Source organism: Trachypithecus francoisi, unplaced genomic scaffold (assembly GCF_009764315.1).
Source record: "Trachypithecus francoisi isolate TF-2019V2 unplaced genomic scaffold, Tfra_2.0 Lachesis_group3, whole genome shotgun sequence".
NCBI classification, from domain to species: Eukaryota; Metazoa; Chordata; class Mammalia; order Primates; family Cercopithecidae; genus Trachypithecus; species Trachypithecus francoisi.
The window spans coordinates 41469782-41490388 of NW_022681468.1; the positions used below are offsets into that span (position 1 = coordinate 41469782).

At 39.3% G+C, this 20607-nt stretch overlaps 2 protein-coding genes across 2 annotated transcripts in view; one reads left to right on the plus strand and one right to left on the minus strand.

Annotated features, from left to right (window-relative positions):
• The window catches only part of SGPP1 (sphingosine-1-phosphate phosphatase 1), a 48318-nt gene extending 35177 nt beyond the window's left edge, over positions 1–13141 (plus strand). The window contains exon 3 of the mRNA XM_033187777.1: positions 10698–13141. Within this exon, the coding sequence (XP_033043668.1) occupies positions 10698–11249 (552 nt within the window). The 3' untranslated portion in view covers positions 11250–13141. The remainder of the gene's footprint in view (positions 1–10697) is intronic.
• A 1591-nt stretch (positions 13142–14732) lies between these two features.
• Positions 14733–15775, minus strand: LOC117069490 (60S ribosomal protein L5-like). The gene has a single exon (XM_033187778.1). The coding sequence runs from the start codon at positions 15683–15685 to the stop codon at positions 14792–14794; it is 894 nt and encodes a 297-aa protein (XP_033043669.1). The 5' UTR covers positions 15686–15775; the 3' UTR covers positions 14733–14791.
• Positions 15776–20607: the final 4832 nt, after the last annotated feature.

The window sequence follows — 20607 nt, forward strand, 5'->3', positions numbered from 1 at the left end:
TTTAAAATTTTAATTTTAGATTCAAGGGGTACATAAGCAGATTTGTTTTCCAAGGTATATTGTGTGATGCCAAGATTTGGGCTTCTATTGATCCTGTGACCCAAATGGTGAACGTTTTACCCAACAGGAAGTTTTTCAGCCCTTTCCTCCCTCTCTCCCTCCTTTTGGAGTCCCTACCAAACACTTTTTTTACTTTTAGAAGCAGAGTCTTGCTCTGTCGCCCAGAGCAAGGCAGACAGTGACGTAATCTCGGCTCACTGCAGCTGTCTCCCAGGTTCAAGCGGTTCTTGTGCCTCAACCTCCTGAGTAGCTGGGATTACAGGCACGTACCACCACACCCGGCTAATTTTTGTATTTTTAGTAGAGACAGGGTTTCACCATGTTGGCCAGGCTGGTCTCGAACTCCTGACCTCAAGTGATCTGCCCGCCTCAGCCTCCCAAAGTGCTGGGATTACAGGTGTGAGCCACCATGCCAGGCTGATACTGTTCTTTTTTAAAAATGAAATGTTTAGTTGGGTTAGTCAAATATCCAGGATGGACAACATCTGTTCTTTTTTGTTTGCTTGCTTTTTTAGAGACAAGGTCTGTCTCTAAAACAGACAGCTCTGTCACCCAGGCTGGAGTGTGATGGTGCGAACATAGCTCACTGCAGTCTCGAACTCCTGGGCTCAAACGATCCTCCCACCTTAGCCTCCTGGGTGTCTAGGACTACAAATATGCACCACCATGCCCAGCTAATTTTTAAATTTTTTGTAGAGATAGGGTCTAGCTATGCTGCCCAGGCTGGTACTAAACTCCTGGTCTCAAGTGATCTTTCCACCTCAACCTCTCAAGGTGCTGGGATTACAGATGTGAACCACTATGTCCAGCCTAACACTAAGAGTTTTAACAATGGTTATTGTTAGGTAAAAAATGCTTGTTATTGTTTATAATTTTTACTTTTTCTGTAGTGAGCATGTATTAAATGTGTATTTTAAAGAAAGAAGATAGATACTTCAAAAGTCATGCCTAATCATAGCTTTTATAATAAAAAACAATGCATTATAACAATACATTTTGTTGTCAGAAACTCTGTTGTCATCACTGTCATGTTTCACCTGGAACCAGGACACCTGAAATACATTATAGTTAAAATAAAAACAAAAAAGCCATTATGAGATAGGAGACCTGAATTTCAGTCTCAGCAAATCACTAGCCTCTCTAGGTTTGATCACTAGAAATGAAAAAAAAATTCAAATTTAATACGTAATGAATCTTCATTAAATGTATGGTATTTAATATCGTCTACCATAAATTGATGATAACCTGGAGTATTCCTTTTAGATCTGTAATTAACAACTTTTAGGGTATCAGAGTTATTTATAATAATAAATAGCTAAAATTATTTGCTAAATTTCCTTTTAGAAAATTTGCTACTTTGAGCTCTTTGTTACCTTTAACATTAATTGTTCTTTATTGCATACTTTGTGCTGTAATACTTAAAACCACTTAGTTATGTATTTTAATGTTATCCATTATATTGATATGAAAATGATAGCCAACATGGTTATGTCATAAATTTGAATGTTTCTTTTTCTGATTCTATTGGATAGAAGTTCAATATACCCTATCTAGGGAAATATAAACAATTTAAAACTCTAACAGAAAAGGAAGCAGATTTGTATAGTTTCGTAGCAATCTAAGTTTTGTTTTGTTTTTTTTCCTGATCAGACAAGGTGTGGAACAATCTAAGTTTAATACTCATGAAGCTATACATAAAAAGTAGAGGACAGCAAATATTGGATTTTTTATGTCAGTTGATACATGAGAAGTTACTATTTTAAAGAATTCTTTTTTTTTTTTTTTTTTTTTTTTTTTTTTTTGAGACGGAGTCTCGCTCTGTCACCCAGGCTGGAGTGCTGTGGCCAGATCTCAGCTCACTGCAAGCTCCGCCTTGCGGGTTCACGCCATTCTCCTGCCTCAGCCTCCCGGGTAGCTGGGACTACAGGTGCCACCACCTCGCCCGGCTAGTTTTTTGTATTTTTAGTAGAGACGGGGTTTCACCGTGTTAGCCAGGATTGTCTCGATCTCCTGACCTCGTGATCCGCCCGTCTCGGCCTCCCAAAGTGCTGGGATTACAGGCTTGAGCCACCGCACCCGGCCAATTTTAAAGAATTCTTAATGTTAAAGAGATCAAACATAACCATTTAAAGATATTTAATGAATTTTTTCCTTTTTTTTTTCTTTTTTTCTGAGACAGGGTCTTCTTCTGTTACCCAGGCTGGAGTGCAGTGGCATAACCTCTGCTCGCTGCAAGCTTTGCCTCCTGGGCTCAAGCAATCCTCCCATCTCAGCCTCCCAAGTAGCTGGACCACCATGCCCTGCTGATTTTTGTATTTTTTCTTTTTCGAAGAGACAGGGTTTGGCCATGTTGCGCAGGCAGCTTTCAAACTCCTGAGCTCAAGCGATCCACTTGCCCTGACCTCTCAGTTTGCTGGGATTATAGGCATGAACCACTGTGCCTGGCCAATTTTTTCATTTTTTAAGGTACTATAAGAGAAACGTTTTACAGAATTGAACATATGCTTATATCTATATTATGAAAAATACATAATTTTTAAAAATACCTGACTGGGCACAGCAGCCCACACCTATAATCCCAACAATTTGCAAGGCCAAAGCGGGAGGAGTAGTCCCAGCTACTCGTGAGGTCAAGGTGGGAGGATTGCTTGAGCCAGGAAGGTTGAGGCTGTAATAAGCTGTGATGTTGCCACTGTACTCCAGCCTGGGCAATAGAGCAAGATCCTATCTAAAAATAAAAATAAAAATAATTAATAAAAAGCTAACTTCAGAACTGTTAACCCTTCCTTTCACTTAACCTTAGAGTAAATATGTATGGCTTCATATAAATAACTCATCAATTGTCATTTGTCTAAAACATCTGACTTGATATAAATTCTATGTGAAAAGTACAAAGTTTAGAATATTTTCACTTTAGCATATAACATGAAATTTTAAATCACTCATGAAATTTAAGATAAAAAATAAAGCAACAGCTTTTATTTTTGTAGCCAAAATCCTATGGGTATTTCCCAAGACTTGTACCTTTAATTACAAGGTAGACAAGTAAGGGTAAGATAGCAAAGAAAGGGAATATAACCTCATAAGATTAAATTATTTTGGCAATTTGTGCTCTGGAATATGAAGAATTGGCCAGGTGCAGTGGCTCACGCCTGAAATCCCAACACTTTGGAAGGCCGAGGCAGGTGGATCACTTGAGCCCAGGATATCTGGATCAGCCTGGACAACATGGCAAAACTCCATCTTTATTAAAAAATAAAACAAAAAAACAAAAAGTTAGCCAGGTGTGGTGGTGTGCGCCTGTGGTCCCAGCTACTTGGGAGGTGGGAGGATCACTTGAGCCCAGGAAGTCGAGGCTGTGGTGAGCCATGATCTCCACTTCAGCCTAGGCCATGGCCATAGAGTGAGATCCTCTCTCAAAAAAAGAAATATGATGAATAGAGGTTTGACAGTCACATCATTTGAGATCTCCATATCCAAATGCGTGGTCAGAGTTTGAGTCACTTGTGGAATCTTTGAGTAACTGAAATAAAATCCAGTTGATCAGAATTCTTCGGTAATTTTTAGTATGTATCAGTGAGTTTTCTCAGAAGGCATCCTGTTCAAAAAAAAATGTCGAGGCTGGGTGTGGTGGATAATGCCTAAATTCCAGCTTTGGGAAGCTGAGGTGGGTGGATCACTTGAGCCCAGGAGTTCAAGACCAGCCTGGGCAACATGGGGAAAGCCTGTCTCTACAAAAAAATGCAAAATATTAGCCAAGTGTGGTGACTTGCACCTGTAGTCCCAGCTACTTGGGAAGCTGAGGTGGGAGGATCAATTGAGCCCAGGGGGTTGAGGCTATAGTGAGCTATGATCACACCACTATACTACAGGCTGAATGACACAGCAAGACCTGTATCCAAAAAAAAAAAAAAAAAAAAATTCAGTTTCTCTTCACTCCCAATATTTAATTTCTGATTCTCAAAATGTTAATTTTTGTAACAACTGTGTTAAGTACCTTCAGTGTAAGAGGTTAAATAAGCAGGTGTGTGACCTTACTCCAGTTTTCATTATTTAAAAACTGGTTGATTAAGGTAACCATAAATTTCCATCATATTTGCACACTTTTGAAAGGGAAAAAGGTGCTTTTAATACCTGTCCTGGGGACAAGAGCAAAATGGCACTCTCAGAGGCAAGCTGTTTCATGCTGATTGTTATGATTAAATGTGACAATAATTGTAAAGTATTGAAGCGGTGTTTTTAGTACAGAAAGTTATTATTCTCCAAAAATGCCTTAGGCCTGGTTCAATAAATTATATATCATCTGCTTCTCTTATAGAGCTCTTCTCAGGTAGGATTACGTAGTCAATGTGATGAGTCTAAAGAATACCTTGTCTTTTTCTTTCTTCCTTTCTTCTTTTTTTTTCTTCCTCTTTTTGTTTTTTATTTTTAAAGAATTACCTTAACTGTCTTAATTTAACTAACCAAATATTTATTTCCTGCTTACTTATTTTTCATGCACTGAAAATATATGTATAAATAAGGCAACGTCTTTGCCTTTGAGTAGTCACAATCTGAATATGCAATATGTAATAAAACAACGTAATGCAGTTGTTTTCAACCAGGGGTGTACATTAGAATCACCGGGGAGATTTTTTAGAAATACTGATGCCCCCCACCCCCACTTCAGTTCAATCATAATCTCTGAATATTGTCCCAGGTATCAGTATTTTTATCAAGTTCTCCACTTGATTTTAATATACAGCAAAGGTTATGAACTTTTGGTTTCCTGGAGAAACAGACAAGCAAAGAATGGAAAACTGTCATACCAGGTATGTGGAGGATGCAGTGGAATCAAAGAAGAGAAAATTTCTTATTACATGGTAGGAAAAGAAAGTTTATGGAGAAGGTAGATGCCTGAGGAGAATCTCAAAGAATATATAATAGTTTGCCTGAAATATAGGTAGGAAAGATAATTCTAAGACAAGAAGAAATAGTCTATAAATACATTTTGGGATCTAGCATTAAATTAAACTTAATGATAGGCAAAATTCAGTTATGAAATGCTTTATATGTCCTTCTAAGAGTTGGAATGCACACATGATATTTATTGCTTTAGTTGATACTTTCTTAAACATTTTGTTAATTGATCACCTCTCAGCCTTTTGGCTAAGATTAAGTGTAAACATTTTGTTAATTGATTGTGTAATATCTTTCCTTGACCTGTTATAAAAGGAATCATTTATTGAAATAAAGAGAACACAATTTTAATTTTAAGTAACTTTACTTACTATTGTAGAAGAGGAGACTATCAGCCAAAACGTGTTTTATATCTAAATAAATTTTTAAAAATGTTTTTCATGGCTGGGCGCGGTGGCTCACACCTGTAACTCCAGCACTTTGGGAGGTCAAGGTGGGCAGATTACGTGAGGTCAGGAGTTCGAGACCAGCCTGGCCAACATGGTGAAACTCCGTCTCTACTAAAAATACAAAAATTAGCTGAGTGTGGTTGGTGGCGCACACCTACAATCCCAGCTACTTGGGAGGCTGAGACAGGAGAATTGTTTAAAGCCGGGAGGTAGAGGTTGCAGTGAGCTGAGATGCTGCCACTGCACTCCAGCCTGAGGGACAGAGTGAGACTCAGTCGCAAATAAATAAATAAAAATAAATAAATCAATAAATATTTTCTTATATCTGTAATGTAATACATCATTTAAAAAGAGGAAAGATATTCATTTGCAAGTAATTTGGTAGATTCTGCTAGATGAAACAAATTCATGTGAAGGATTTGTTCATTCGTCCATCCAAAAAATATTTGAGGTTGAATAAAACATAATCTATTTCCCCAACATTTTATAGTTGAATGTTCAACTGTATTCTCTTTCATAATTATCTGTATCTTCTTCTCCAGCTATTCTTTTTTTTTTTTTTTTTTTGTGAGTCAGAGTGTCACTCTTGTTGTCCAGGCTGGAATGCAATGGTACAATCTCGGCTCACCGCAGCCTCCGCCTCCCAGGTTCAAGTGATTCTCCTACCTCAGCCTCCCGAGTAGCTGGGATTAGAGGCATGCACCACTACGCCCGGCTGATTTTTGTATTTTTAGTAGAGACAGAGTTTCTCCATGTTGGTCAGGCTAGTTTTGAACTCCTGACCTCAGGTGATCCGCCTGCCTCGGCCTCCCAAAGTGCTGGGATTACAGGTGTGAGCCACTGCACCCAGCCCTCTCCAGCTATTCTTATATTCCAAAGTATTCTGATTTGGAGTTATATATCTTTTTGAACAATGGCTTCAAGCACTGCAACTGCGGACCCTGTCATTTCATGACACAGTTTTTATTGCATAGAAAAGGAATAGCCCAGCCAGGCACAGTGGCTCACACCTGTAATCCCAACACTGTGGGAGGCCGAGGCAGATGGATTGCTTGAGCTCAGGAGTTGGAAACCAGCCTGGGCAACATGGCAAAACCTTGTCTACAAAAAATGCAAAAATTAGCCTAGCAGGGCATGGTGATGCATGCTTGTAGTCCCAGTTACTCAGGAGGCTGAAGTGGGGAGGACAACTTGAGGTGGAGGTTGCAGTGAGCTGAGATTGTGTCACCGCAGTCCAGCCTGGGCGACAGACCCTGTCTCAAAAAACAAAACAAAACAAAACAAAAAACAGAAGCATTCAAGTTCAACCGTCATCAGTTAACTAATCTAAAAGCTGAAAACAACTTAAATGACCATAAGTGGGAAAACCGATAAATTGTATAATCATGCAGCAAAATATTACATGATTGTGACAGTGAATGACCAGTAACTACATATAATATAATGAATGAATCTTAAGTTTGAAAAGCAGATCAAAATAGACTGCTATAACATTTTAGCAAAGCTCAGAAAGAAGCAAAACTAGATGAGTTTTTTTTTTTTTTTTGAGACAGAGTCTTGCTCTGTCGCCCAGGCTGGAGTGCAGTGGTGTAATTTCAGCTCACTGCAGCCTCCACCTCGCGGGTTCTAAGCGATTCTCCTGCCTCAGCTTCCAGAGCAGCTGGGATTACAGGCACGTGCCACCACACTCGGCTAATTTTGTATTTTTAATAGAGATGGGGTTTCACTGTGTTGGCCAGGCTGGTCCAAACTCTTGACCTCAGGTGATCCTCCCACCTTGGCCTCCCAAAGTGCTGGGATTACAGGCATGAGCCACCGTACCAGACCAAACTAGATACTATTTTGCTTGAAGATATGTGGTAAAACTATTTTAAAAAATAGATATTTATGGCTGGGCCCAGTGGCTCATACCTGTAATCCTAGCTCTTTGGGAGGCCAAGGTAGGTGGATCACTTGAGCCCAGGAGTTCAAGACCAGTCTCGGCAACCTGGTGAAACCTGGTATCTACAAACACAAAACAAAACAAACAAAAAATCCCAGGTATTTATTAAGCCAAAATTCATGCTTGCAAATTGCCTCCAGGGAGGAATGCAGAGTGATAGGTTGAGAAATAGCACAACAGTAGATTTGACAATACTTGTAATATTATAGTTCTTTTGTTGGGAAGTGATTTCATAGATAGGAATTTTATAGTTTCATATACATTCTACGTGTATTTTGCTATGTATCAAATCCTATGTAATGAAACATTTTAAGACAAAAACATTAAGCAACTAGTCTGTTGCTTACCTTTATTGAATATTGTTCAGAAATGACCCAGAAATGACCTGGCCGTGGCCGGGCGCGGTGGCTCACGCCTGTAATCCCAGCACTTTGGGAGGCTAAGGCGGGCGGATCACGACATTAGGAGATCAAGACCATCCTGGCTAACACGGTGAAACCCTGTCTCTACTAAAAATACAAAAAATTAGCTGGGTGTGGTGGCGGGTGCCTGTAATACCAGCTACTCAGGAGGCTGAGGCAGGAGAAAGGCGTGAACCTGGGAGGCAGAGATTGCAGTGAGCCTAGATCACGCTACTGCGCTTGAGCCTGGGCGACAGAGCAAAACTCTGTCCAAAAAAAAAAAAGAAAAAAGAAATGACCTTAATGACCTGGCTGGGCGCAGTGGCTCAGGCCTGTAATCCCAGCACTTTGGGAGGCCGAGGCGGGCGGATCACGAGGTCAGGAGATCGAGACCATCCTGGCTAACACGGTGAAACCCCGTCTCCACTAAAAATACAATAAAAACAGCCGGGCATGGAGGCGGGCACCTGTAGTCCCAGCAACTCTGGAGGCTGAGGCAGGAGAATGGCGTGAACCCGGGAGGCGGAGGTTGCAGTGTGCTGAGATTGCGCCACTATACTCCAGCCTGGGCGACAGAGCGAGTCTGTGTCTCAAAAAAAAAGAAAAAAAAATGACCGTTGTTTTTGAAGACCACTAGTATCCATGAAAAAAGTGGTTTCAGTGTAGTGGTGAGTTTAGAGAAAAATCGAAGGCAAGGAAGTGGAGACAGTGAATATAAGCATTGATAAGTTTTTCAGTAATAGAGAGTAGATCATAGAGTTTTGTTTTGTTACAAGATAGAAATAGGGAACATTTTTGTATGTTGTCAGGAATGATTCAGAAAGTTATTTAATAGCTTTGTTTCCTCAAGTAAACCATCTATCAAATCTACACAGTTGCTCCTGCCTAAAACTGGGAACCATCTTTGATTCCTCTTTCTTGCTCTTTTTCACATTCAATCCATCGTCAGGTTACACTTGTCAGTTCTTTTTTTTAATTTTTGTTGTGTTTTGTTTTTCGAGATGTTGTCTCGCTCTGTCACCCAGGCTGGAGTACAGTGGCGCCATCTCGGCTCACTGCAACCTCCACCTCCCAGGTTCAGGCAATTCTCCTGTCTCAGCCTCCCAAGTAGCTGGGATTACAAATGCGTGCCACCATGCTGAGCTAATTTTTATATGTATGTAGTTATGTATTTATTTATTTATTTTCAAGATGGAGTTTCGCTCTTGTCCAGGCTGGAGTGCAGTGGTGTGATCTCGACTCCCGGGTTCAAGCAATTCTCTTGTCTCAGCCTCCCGAGTAGTTGGGATTATAGGTGTGCACCACCACACACAGCTAATTTTCTTTTGTATTTCTAGTAGAGATGGGGTTTTACCATGCTGGCCAGGCTGGTCTTGAACTCTTGACCTCAGGTAGTCCACCTGCCTCAGCCTCCCAAAGTGCTGGGATTACAGGGGTGAGCCACTGCACCCAGCCTCACTTTTTATTCTTAAGAGACGAAGTCTCACTATGTTGCCCAGCCTGGTCTCCAACTCCTGGGCTCAAGCAGTTTCAACAAAGTGTTGGGATTATAGGCATGAGCCCCTGCACCCAGCTCCTATCACTTTTGAAATGAAATCCACTCTCTTACCTAGCCTACAAAAGCCTTTGTACTTGATATTCCCTCTACCTGAAACACATTTCTTCTGCCTCTAAATATAGGCTCCCTTTAGAATCAGATCAGTGCTCAAGTGTCACCAGCCTCAGATAGGCTTCCTTAATCAGTACTCTAATTGGGTCCTTCATCATACTATTCTATTGTCCTGTTTTAGTTTCTTCATAAGATTCATAACAATCCGAAATTGTAGTATTTATCTGCTTTCTTATGTGGTTATTGACAGTCTCCCTCTGTTACTCACGCTGGAGTGCAATGGCATGATCTTGGCTCTCTGCAACCTCCACTTCCTGGGTTCAAGGGATTCTCATGCCTCCATCCCCAAGTAGCTGGGACCACAGGCTAGAGCCACCATACCTGGCTAATGTTTGCATTTTTAGTAGAGACAGGGTTTCACTATGTTACCCAGGCTGGTCTTGAACTCCTGGCCTCAAGTGATCCACCCGTCTCAGCCTTCCAAAGGGTTGGGATTACAGGCGTGAGCTACCGCGCCCAGCCACATTCTTGTCATTTTTTTAAAGCAGTGTATCCTCAACCCCTAAAATAGGGGTTGGTACTCATGAATATTTGTTCAATGAATGAATGAATGAGAAAAGAAAATTACTTTGGCTGTATATCCTCTGTGGTCATGGAGATAATTACATACATAAACATGAAAATGAAAACCATTTCTTTGAATAATAAGTTTACTTTTCCCCAGAAATCAAAACTACACAATTTTAGCATAGTTTGTTGTTCAGAATTTGAATATACATTTGTGGATGTTATATATGTAGTTAGTTTGTAAAAGGGTAGAATTATGAAAATATAAATCTTTTTACTATTAATACAGTTTTTAGTGCCTCCTATATGGTTCATTAATAAAGTTTACTTTGAGAATTTGACAACTTAAAAAATTTATATATATTCAACATTTGTTTTTTGTTGTTGTTTTTTTTTTTTGAGACGGAGTCTCGCTCTGTCGCCCAGGCTGGAGTGCAGTGGCGCGATCTCGGCTCACTGCAAGCTCCGCCTCCCGGGTTTACGCCATTCTCCTGCCTCAGCCTCTGGAGTAGCTGGGACTACAGGCGCCCGCCATCTCGCCTGGCTAGTTTTTTGTATTTTTTAGTAGAGACGGGGTTTCACCGTGTACACCAGGATGGTCTCGATCTCCTGACCTCGTGATCCACCTGTCTCGGCCTCCCAAAGTGCTGGGATTACAGGCTTGAGCCACTGCGCCCGGCCAACATTTGAAATGTTAAATATAAATTATTTTTTAAATGCCAAAAATGTTCAGTATTATACTAAACAACAATACTTTTATCTTTTCCTAGGATATTATTGCTGGATTCCTATATACCATTTTAATCTTAGCTGTCTTCTATCCATTTGTGGACCTGATTGACAACTTCAACCAAACTCACAAATATGCTCCGTTAATCATCATCGGGCTTCATTTAGCCTTGGGGATCTTTTCTTTCACTCTTGACACCTGGAGCACGTCCCGAGGAGACACAGCTGAGATTCTAGGAAGTGGTGCTGGAATTGCATGTGGATCTCATGTTACTTATAACATGGGTCTAGTATTAGATCCTTCTCTAGATAGATTACCTTTAGCTGGGCCCCCCATTACTATGACTGTGTTTGGAAAAGCCATATTGCGGATCCTCATAGGGATGGTATTTGTACTAATAGTCAGAGATGTAATGAAAAAGATCACCATTCCTTTAGCCTGCAAAATCTTCAGTATACCGTGTGATGATATTCGAAAAGCAAGACAGCACATGGAAGTTGAACTTCCTTATCGGTATATTACCTATGGAATGGTTGGTTTCTCCATCACATTTTTTGTTCCTTACATATTTTTCTTTATTGGTATCTCTTGATGGAGAAATATTGTTTATGATAAGAAAGGAGGGTATCAGTTACTGATACCTAAAAATATATTCCAGGTAAAAGCCAGGTCAGAATTAGACTTTTGCAGGAATTTAACTTAATTATTTAAGTAAATTCTTAAGAGTCAGTGCATTTTATCATTGCACATCCAGATACTGATTTAGGTGAGCTGAGCTATTTCAATACTGAGAAAATGATAAATATCCATTTAGAATGTTCATGTAATGTTTGGAGAGTTTTGTATTATGGATTCAACTTATATATAATATATATAAGGTACATAATATGCAATTATATATCTGATATATATTATATATAAAATAATATACCTAAGTGTTTTTTTAAACTATGGGAGTGTATTATAAAATCAATAATAATATGCAAACAGTTGTGCCTGTGTATTTGAACTAAATACAGGTATGTTGTTATTAACAGATATATTTAACATTTATTTACTGTGGGAGCCATTTCCTAATTGAATAGCGTAATTACTAGAGCAGAATGCATATGCTACTATACATTGATTTACTGCCTGTTTTTACACTGCCATTACCTTTCATGTTACCCATGATGTTGAACGTGGGAGGCATTTTTAATGGACCAAATTTTTGAAAAAATAAGTTTTTGGATTCTTTTTTTTTAAGTTCTGTGTACTGTTTTGAATGTACTTTATTTGCAACTATTCTGGACGTCAGTTTAATAATTCAGGTACTGAATTTTATTGCTTGCTAATTGTGCCTTTCTGTTGCTAAATTAAGAAATGCTATGTATACTGTGATGTAAAAATAAGACATTAACTTTATCTTAAGTTACATATAATCAAGCAAATATTTTAAAACGTGTGTCAAGGCGACAGGCATAAAAGTAAATTGCCCTTAACTCTTTAGCCTTTATTTGGAAAGAAATGTGGAATGGGCTAAACTTTCTCACCAATTTATTATAAAGCTAAATGGATAAAGACTTCCCTTTTTGTAGGTATTTTTCTGTGCATTGTAAGTTATAGGAACAGGATATATTTTTTGTACATTGTCTTGATTGTTTATATTGCAGGTAGGTATTTCCAGTGAATGGAAACGTAGTTGAAATTTATAGATGGGACAATGCACATACTTCATATGTAAAGAAAGCATTTTTCTAAATAATTTGGAAAGGATTGGATTTAGCACTGTTAACTTTTAATACCCATTTATTGGCTACTTAAGGTAAATTATAAAACCTAAAATTAGTATCAGTATTTTAGATCCTATTATTTTTTCAACTTTCTATTATTTTCACAGTGGAACATTTGTGTATAGTATTAAACTATTCTTTTTTCTGTCTGTGCCTTTATATTTTTAAGTGTGGTTGTACTTATGTTAGCATTAAGTGTATTTATAGAAAGTTTTTCATAAAGAAGAGGATTAACTTTCCATATAAATGAATACCAGGTATGAAATTACTGATTTTAGTGCAATATCTATATGATTATCCAGAACTATCACTTCAGATGTTTCTATTTTGGGCACCATAACTATTTGAGCTCATATTTTTATAATTCTGATTGAGAATTTAGGGGCATGGTAATTTTTATCAAAACTGAAGCTGATAATTTTAAGTAAAGCAACTAAATTTACACTTATTAGTTAAAAGGAAACCAAGGCATGTAGGAAAATGTCGGCACCTTGGAAAATGTGAAAAGAGCTTTACTTTCAAAATGTATGTTTAATGAGTTGAATTTTGGGGACTGTTTCCCATAATTTGGGCCAATGCTATCCTGTTGATTTTTATGTCTAGCTTAAAAGGTATTTGAAAATGTTCCATTTCTTTGTGTTTTATTATTTTCTGTCCTATGACACTTCTATGCTAAGTGTATTTTAAAATAAAAGCCAAATTGAAGATTGAAGGTTTTGCTTTGTTTTGTTTGCCTTCCAGGCAATTGTTCCTGTTTTATCTGGTAGAGATTTAAAAAATATGTCTTGGATTTTCATTCTAGCACATATTTCCTCTGAAGCGTTTTGTTCAAAATCAAAGTGCTATTTTGGCAATAGAAGACATTGAAGAAATTCTTTGAGGTACAAACTGACTTTGGCTCCATTTATGATTGTTTCTAACATTGTACTTTTAGTAAAAAGTTTCATAATATTTCTTTTTAAAAGCTTATGCACAAAACCAAAAAATTTTTGAAAATTTAAAAAGGAAATAAAAAGTTAAAAAGCTTATGGACAAAAATGTTTCAGTAAAATGTGACTAATAGTATTGTAGGTAGTTTACTGCTTTTCCATGAATGTCAAGGATTAATCATAAAACTAGGAACAGGTACTTTTTCAAGCAGAATAAAACATATGGACATTTTATTTTATAATTTTAAAATGCCATGATGCATGAACTGCAAAAACCAGGTCTGCCAGAAACTAATTATATGAGCTAATATAAAACAATGTACTTCAAGATTGACACAATTATTTTTATTTTATTTTGTAGCTTTCTTTACAAGTAGTGTTTATTAAATATATATTACAAAGACAATATAAAAATGAATTCAGTGAAATGAATAGAATTTAAAAGCAAATTTTCCCTCACCCTCCCTGTCATTCCCTTAAAGGCAAATTTTAACAGAGCATTAAGTAAAGATGAGTAAATACTAAAGTGGTTTTTTAAAATATATAATCACAAAAATTTTTAAAGGCTACTCAAGTGAAGCAGTGGGAGTGGAGAAAGATACAATCACACAATTTTATATGACAAAGGTTTTTTATTGATAAAACTATTTTATTCTTGTTAATAAGGAACGTTTATTCAAGATTTAAAACCTAACATGTGGCCAGATTTGGTGGTTCATGCCAGTAATCCCAGCATTTTGGGAGGCCAAAGTGGGAGGAACACTTGAGGCCAGGAGTTTGAGACCAGCCTGGGCAACATAACAAGACCCCATCTCTACCCTCCTACGCCAACACACACACCAAAGGTTTGCTGGACCTGGTGGCATAGGCCTGTAGTCCTAACTACTTGGAAGGCTGAGACAGGAGGATGCTTGAACCCTGGAGTTTGAGGTTACAGTGAGGTATGCTCACACCACCGCACTCCAGCTTGAGCAATAGAGGGACATCCTATCTCTAAAAAGGAGGGGGGGTTTAGACAGAGTCTGGCTCTGTCACCCAGGCTGGAGTGCAGTGGCACCATCTCAACTCACTGCAACCTCTGCCTCCCGGGTTCAAGCGATTCTCCTGCCTCAGCCTGCTGAGTAGCTGGGACTACAGGCACAAGTCACCACACCCGGCTATTTTTTGTATTTTCAGTAGAAATGGGGTTTCAACCTGTTGGCCAGGCTGTTCTCAAACTCCTGACCTCAAGTGATCCGCCGACCTCCACCTCCCAAAGTCCTGAAATTACAGGCTTGAGCCACCGCACCAGGCCACTAAAATGTTTAATCTGGACATCAATAAGGATCAGTTTTTATTTTTATTTTTTATTTTTTATTTTTATTTTTATTTTTATTTTTTTAGTTTCTGTCTGTACGTTTATTGCCTATATCTGAAAAATCATATTGTTTGGTTTAGCTCTCAGCAGCCCGCTCCTGAGCTCTGAGGAAGCTTGCCTTCTTTTGAGCTACCCGATCCTTTTTCTGAGCAAGAGACATTTTGGGACGGTTCCACCTCTTCTTTTTAACTTCTTTCTTGGGCTTCTTTTCATAGACTGGATTCTCTCGTATAGCAGCATGAGCTTTCTTATACATCTCCTCCATCATGTCTGGAGTTACACTGTTCTTTATGTATTGAGAGAACTGTTTCTTGTAAGCATCTTCATCTTCTTCCATTAAGTAGCGCATATAATCTGCAACATTCTGGCCCATGATGTGCTTCCGGTGTACTTCTGCATTAAATTCCTTGCTTTCAGAATCATAACCAGGGAATCGTTTGGTACTGTGAGGGATAGACAAGCCTCCATCCACAGCTCCCTTCAGGGCGCCAAAAACTTTATTGCCAGTGGTCGTTCTGGCAAGGCCTGCATCCAAATAGCAGGTAAAGGCACCTGGCTGACCATCAATGCTTTCCACATTGTATTCATCGCCAGTCACCTCCACGTGGCCTTCATAGATCTTGTCCATGCCAAACCTATTGAGAAGCCTGCGGGCCAGCAGCAGGCCAGTACAATATGCTGCAGCACAATGTGTCAGGCCAACCTTCACACCATATTTTGGCAGTTCGTGTGCATATGCTGCGCAGACTATCATATCCCCCTCTATACGGGCATAAGCAATCTGACAAATGATATCTCTGTTTGTTACACGAACTATCATCCTGTATTTGGGTGTGTTGTATTTATTTTTATCCTGTATCACCAAGCGTTTCCGAGCATAGTAATCAGTTTTACCCTCTCGTCGTCTTCTAAATTTCACTTGGTATCTCTTAAAGTAGGCCTTATTCTTAACAACTTTAACAAACCCCATCCTGCGGAACAGAGACCCGCGTCCGCGGCTCGACAGAGACCTGCAGGCCCAGCGGCGCTGGGGGTGGGGGGGGGAAACAGGATCAGTTTTTAACATTTTACTTTATAGCTGCATTAGATTTTCTGAAGAGGGTTTTTGTTGTTTGATAAAGTTTTTTAAGAAAGGGAAGAGGTGGCAGTTTGAGAAAAAGTAATTAAACTTAGTAGATATTACTGTGCTGGGTATTTTCTCGTTATTTGGTCAAGTTCTTCCATTCCTTTTGAAATACATATGTAAGTTAAAAAGAAAAAACTTGGCCAGGCATGGTGGCTCACGCGTGTAATCCAACACTATGGGAGGCCGAGGCGGGCAGATCACTTAAGGTCAGGAGTTTGAGACCAGCCTGGCTAACATGGTGAACCCAGTCTCTACTAAAAGAAAAAGACAAAAACAGCTGGGCATGGTGGCACATGCCTGTAGTCTCAGCTACTCGGGAAGCTGAGATGGGAGGATTACTTTAACCCAGGAGGTGGAGGTTGCAGTGAACTGACATCACACCACTGCACTCCAGTCTGGGTGACAAAGCAAGACTCCATCTTAAAGAAAAAAAGGAAAGAACTTTTACATTTGAATTCTGATTGTGGTTACATAAATTATACATAGCACAATAAAAATGTTAACGTACTAATTGTGAAGGACTTTTAGAAAGCTCTTCATTTTTAGGCCCACCAGATAACTTTATAAGGAAATAGGCCTTCCTTGTGAGATACACAGGAGGCAATATTCAAAGAAAAATAAACTTTTTAAAAAATAAAAATGTTTAAGGAAATATATGTGTTTATTTGTTTTTTTAGAGGTAGGGTCTTGCTTTCTCACCCAGGCTGCAGTGCAATGGCATGATCACTGCTCACTACAGCCTCCACCTCCTGGGCTTAATCCATCCTCCTGCCTCAACCTCCCAAATAGCTGAGACTACAGCCATGTACCACCATGTCTGGCTAATTTTTCTGTTTTTATAGAGATGGGGTCTCACTATGTTGTCTAGACTGGTCTTGAACTCCTGGGCCGAAGCAGTCCTCCAACCTCAGCCACCCAAAATGCTGGGATTATAGGTGTGAGCCACTGTGCCAGGCTAAAAATGTTAATTCTTAAATCTCAACTAGCTGACTTTTCCTAATTTGCCCTTCCCTTGCTTCCTTTCTTTCCCAAATATGGGATTCTACGTCTGATAACAGCAACCTATGAGCAGAATAAAATATACTTTGATAACTATTATACTGACCTCATGCCTTAGTGATTGTGAAACCTCTCGCATATAAATATGAAAATCAGATTTTGGCCGGGCGTGGTGGCTCAAGCCTGTAATCCCAGCACTTTGGGAGGCTGAGACGGGCGGATCACGAGGTAAGGAGATCGAGATCATCCTAGCTAACACGGTGAAACCCCGTCTCTACTAAAAAAAAAATACAAAAAACTAGCCAGGCATGGTGGCGGCCACCTGTAGTCCCAGCTACTCAGGAGGCTGAGGCAGGAGAATGGCGTGAACCCGGGAGGTGGAGCTTGCAGTGAGCTGAGATCCGGCCACTGCACTCCAGCCTGGGCGACAGAGCGAGACTCCGTCTCAAAAAAAAAAAAAAAAAAAAAAAAATGCCCAAGACTGAGTAATTTATAAAGGAAAGAGGTTTAATTGACCCACAGTTCTGCATGGCTGGGAAGGCCTCAGGAAACTTACAATCATGGCAGAAGGCACCTCTTCACAGGACGGCAGGATGAAGTAAGAGTGAGTGGTGAGCAAAGTGGGAAGCCCCTTGTAAAACCATCAGATCTCATGAGATCTCACTATCACGAGGAGAGCATGGGGGAATTGCCCCCATGATTCAAGTATCTCCACCTAGTCTTGCCCTTGACTTGTGGGGATTATTACAATTCAAGGTGAAATTTGGGTGGGGACACAAAGGCAAAGCATATCAGTCACAATCTGTAATTATGTATTATTTACTTTTTAAATTTTCTGTCATTATCCCTATGATGTAAGCTTCATGAGGAAAAAGACCTTGTGCATCTTTTTACTTCTGGATCCCTGGGACACAATAGGCATTCAATTAGGGTATGTTGAATGAATTACGTGATTATTCAGTCTTTAGGCTTTATATGTGCATTTTTCTGGGGAAAATTTTACAACATCAGATTCTCAAAGAGATTAATGATCTAAAAATGTTAATATTGCTTAATAGTCTACCTATATTTTAAAAGTTTAGGTTGTAAATGAATGCTTCCAATTTAGTAAGGATTTTGTCACTTTTCATGCAATATTTAAGGGCTAATAATTTAATTCTAGGAAAGTTTTGTATGTAATTACTATAGTACCCCATTGTATGAATGTGATTTGTATTCAAATTAGTTTTAAGATTTTATTTTTTTTAAACTTGAAATCAAATCTGAAAAGAAAATATTCTGTATATACAGGGATATACCTTTTAGTTTCTGATAATAAATAAATGTGTTCCTGAGAATATTATTTTGTACAATTGATCTTTAATTTTTCATATAACCAACTACTTCATTTAAATATTTTAAGTGATGTTTATAATTAAAATTTTGATAAAATATATTCAGAGCTTAAATATCAAGTGTTTTTTTTACTTCAGTGAAGTGAAGGCTACCCTGGTCTCCAAAGGTCTCCAGGCCCAAATTCAGAGGATCAGTGGGGTTGGTGACAATAAGATGGATTTTAATTTTCCTACTATTTGAGGGTTTTTCTCCTTTTTCATCTGGGTTAATTTAAGGGGGAACATTCACCAAACTCATTTTAATGCACAGTATTTTTGCTCATTTTTGGTATGGTTTGGATTCGTGTCCCTATCCAAATCTCTTGTCAAATTGTAATCCCAGTGCTGGAGGAGCAGCCTGATGGGAGGTGACTGGATCATGGGAGCAGATACCTTTCTGGCTGTTCTCCTGATAGTGAGTTTTCATAAGATCTGGTTGTTGGCCAGGCATGGTGGCTCACGCCTCTAATCCCAGCACTTTGGGAGGCCAAGGTAGGCGGATCACCTAAGGTCAGGAGTTCAAGGCCAGCCTGACCAACATAGTGAAACCCCGTCTCTACTGAAAATACAAAATTAGCCTGGCATAGTGGCACATGCCTATAATCCCAGCTATTCAAGGGGCTGAGGCAGGAGAATCACTCGAACCCGGGAGGTGGAGGTTGCAGTGAGCCAAGATTGCACCACTGCACTCCAGCCTGGGCAATAAGAGCAAAACTCCGTCTCAAAAAAAAAAAAAAAAAGATCTGATTGTCTAAAAGTGTGTGGCACCTCCCCCTTCACCCTCTCTTCCTCCTGCTCCAGCTATGTAAGACGTGCCAGCTTCCCCTTTACCTTCTGCTATGGTTGTAAGTTTCCTGAGGGCTCCCCAGCCAGGCTTCCTGTACCACCAGTAGAATTATGAGCCAATTAAACCTCTTTTTTTTTCTTTTTCTTAAATACCCAGTCTCCAGTAGTTTTTGTTTGTTTGTTTGTTTTGTTTTTTTTCTTGTTCTTTTGAGATGGAGTCTTGCTATCACCCAGGCTGGAGTGCAGTGGCATGATCCGCCTGCCTCAGCCTCCCAAAGTGCTGAAATTACAGGTGTGAGCCACCGCACCCGGTCTCCAGTAGTTTTTAATAGCAGTGCAGGAATAGACTAATACACTGGTTGAAATCTGTGATAACAGTCTTAAAAGTAAAAAAACAATAATAATCCTGCAACATTTGTCACCATAAAATGTTTTAAATAGCTTTACAAATAAGAATTTTTAAAATTTGCTTCTCAGCAGTATATTCTCAAAATCGTATTTAAAGTATTCATGAACAAAGGGTGTATATTTTTAAATAACAAATTGATTTGCCCGGGCATGGTGGCTCACACCTGTAATCCGAGCACTTTGGGAGGCTGAGGTGGGCAGATCACAAGGTCAGGAGTTTGAGACCAGCCTAGCTAACATGGTGAAACCCCGTCTCTACTAAATATACAAAAATTAGCCAGTCGTGGTGGCAGGCGCCTGTAGTCCCAGCTAGTTGGGAGGCTGAGGCAGGAGAACGGCTTGTACCCAGGAGGCAGAGGTTGCAGTGAGCCGAGATTGTGCCATTGCACTCCAGCCTGGGCGACAAGACCAAAACTCCATCTCAAAAAAGAAAAAGAAATTGAATGAACCAAAGCACGGAGATGGGAATGTGTTAGACATGTTTGGCAAACAAATAGTAGTTTGTCTGGAGCATCAGGGTACCTGCAAGAGAGTAGTAAGATTAAAGTTGAAAAGCTTGTTAAAATACCCAGTAAACAATGGGTGTGGTGAAGTGTTGTCTTTATTTGCCAGTAGAAGGGCTGCACTATTACTCACTTAGCTCACTCTTAGCTCATGAGTGAAATTACACCTAACTTGAAGGTAATCAAAAGTATTTTTTGATATATACTTCATTATTAAGTGTTTGGTTTTTTGTTTTTTTAAAATTTGTGACAATTACATGTTTACTTATTAAGAGGAAAAATAAGGCAATTTACATATTAATCCTAGATTTTATATGAAAAAATTCCAAAGCGGTGAATTTTGGTGACATGGTATCATGACTGCTATAACTGCTATTATTTAGAAGAGGAGTCCCCAGGAAGTTAGGAGAACTTTGGATGTGAAGCTCCCCTCACCTTCCAAGCCCTCACAAGAAGGTTGTATAACAGATTAATGACATACCTGGAAACCTACGCACAGGCCATGAGGATTGACGTCATTAGGTTAAGAGTCTGCAGACCTGGCTACTTTTATTACAGACTAGGAATTTACAATGTGTTCTACAAGGAAGATGAGCTTCCAAGATACTCCATCTAGGATTTGCAGGTATGCTCTGGGAATAAAGTTGGTGTTTGTAGGAAAATAGCCTGTTGCATGGCAAGAGTGATACCATCTTGA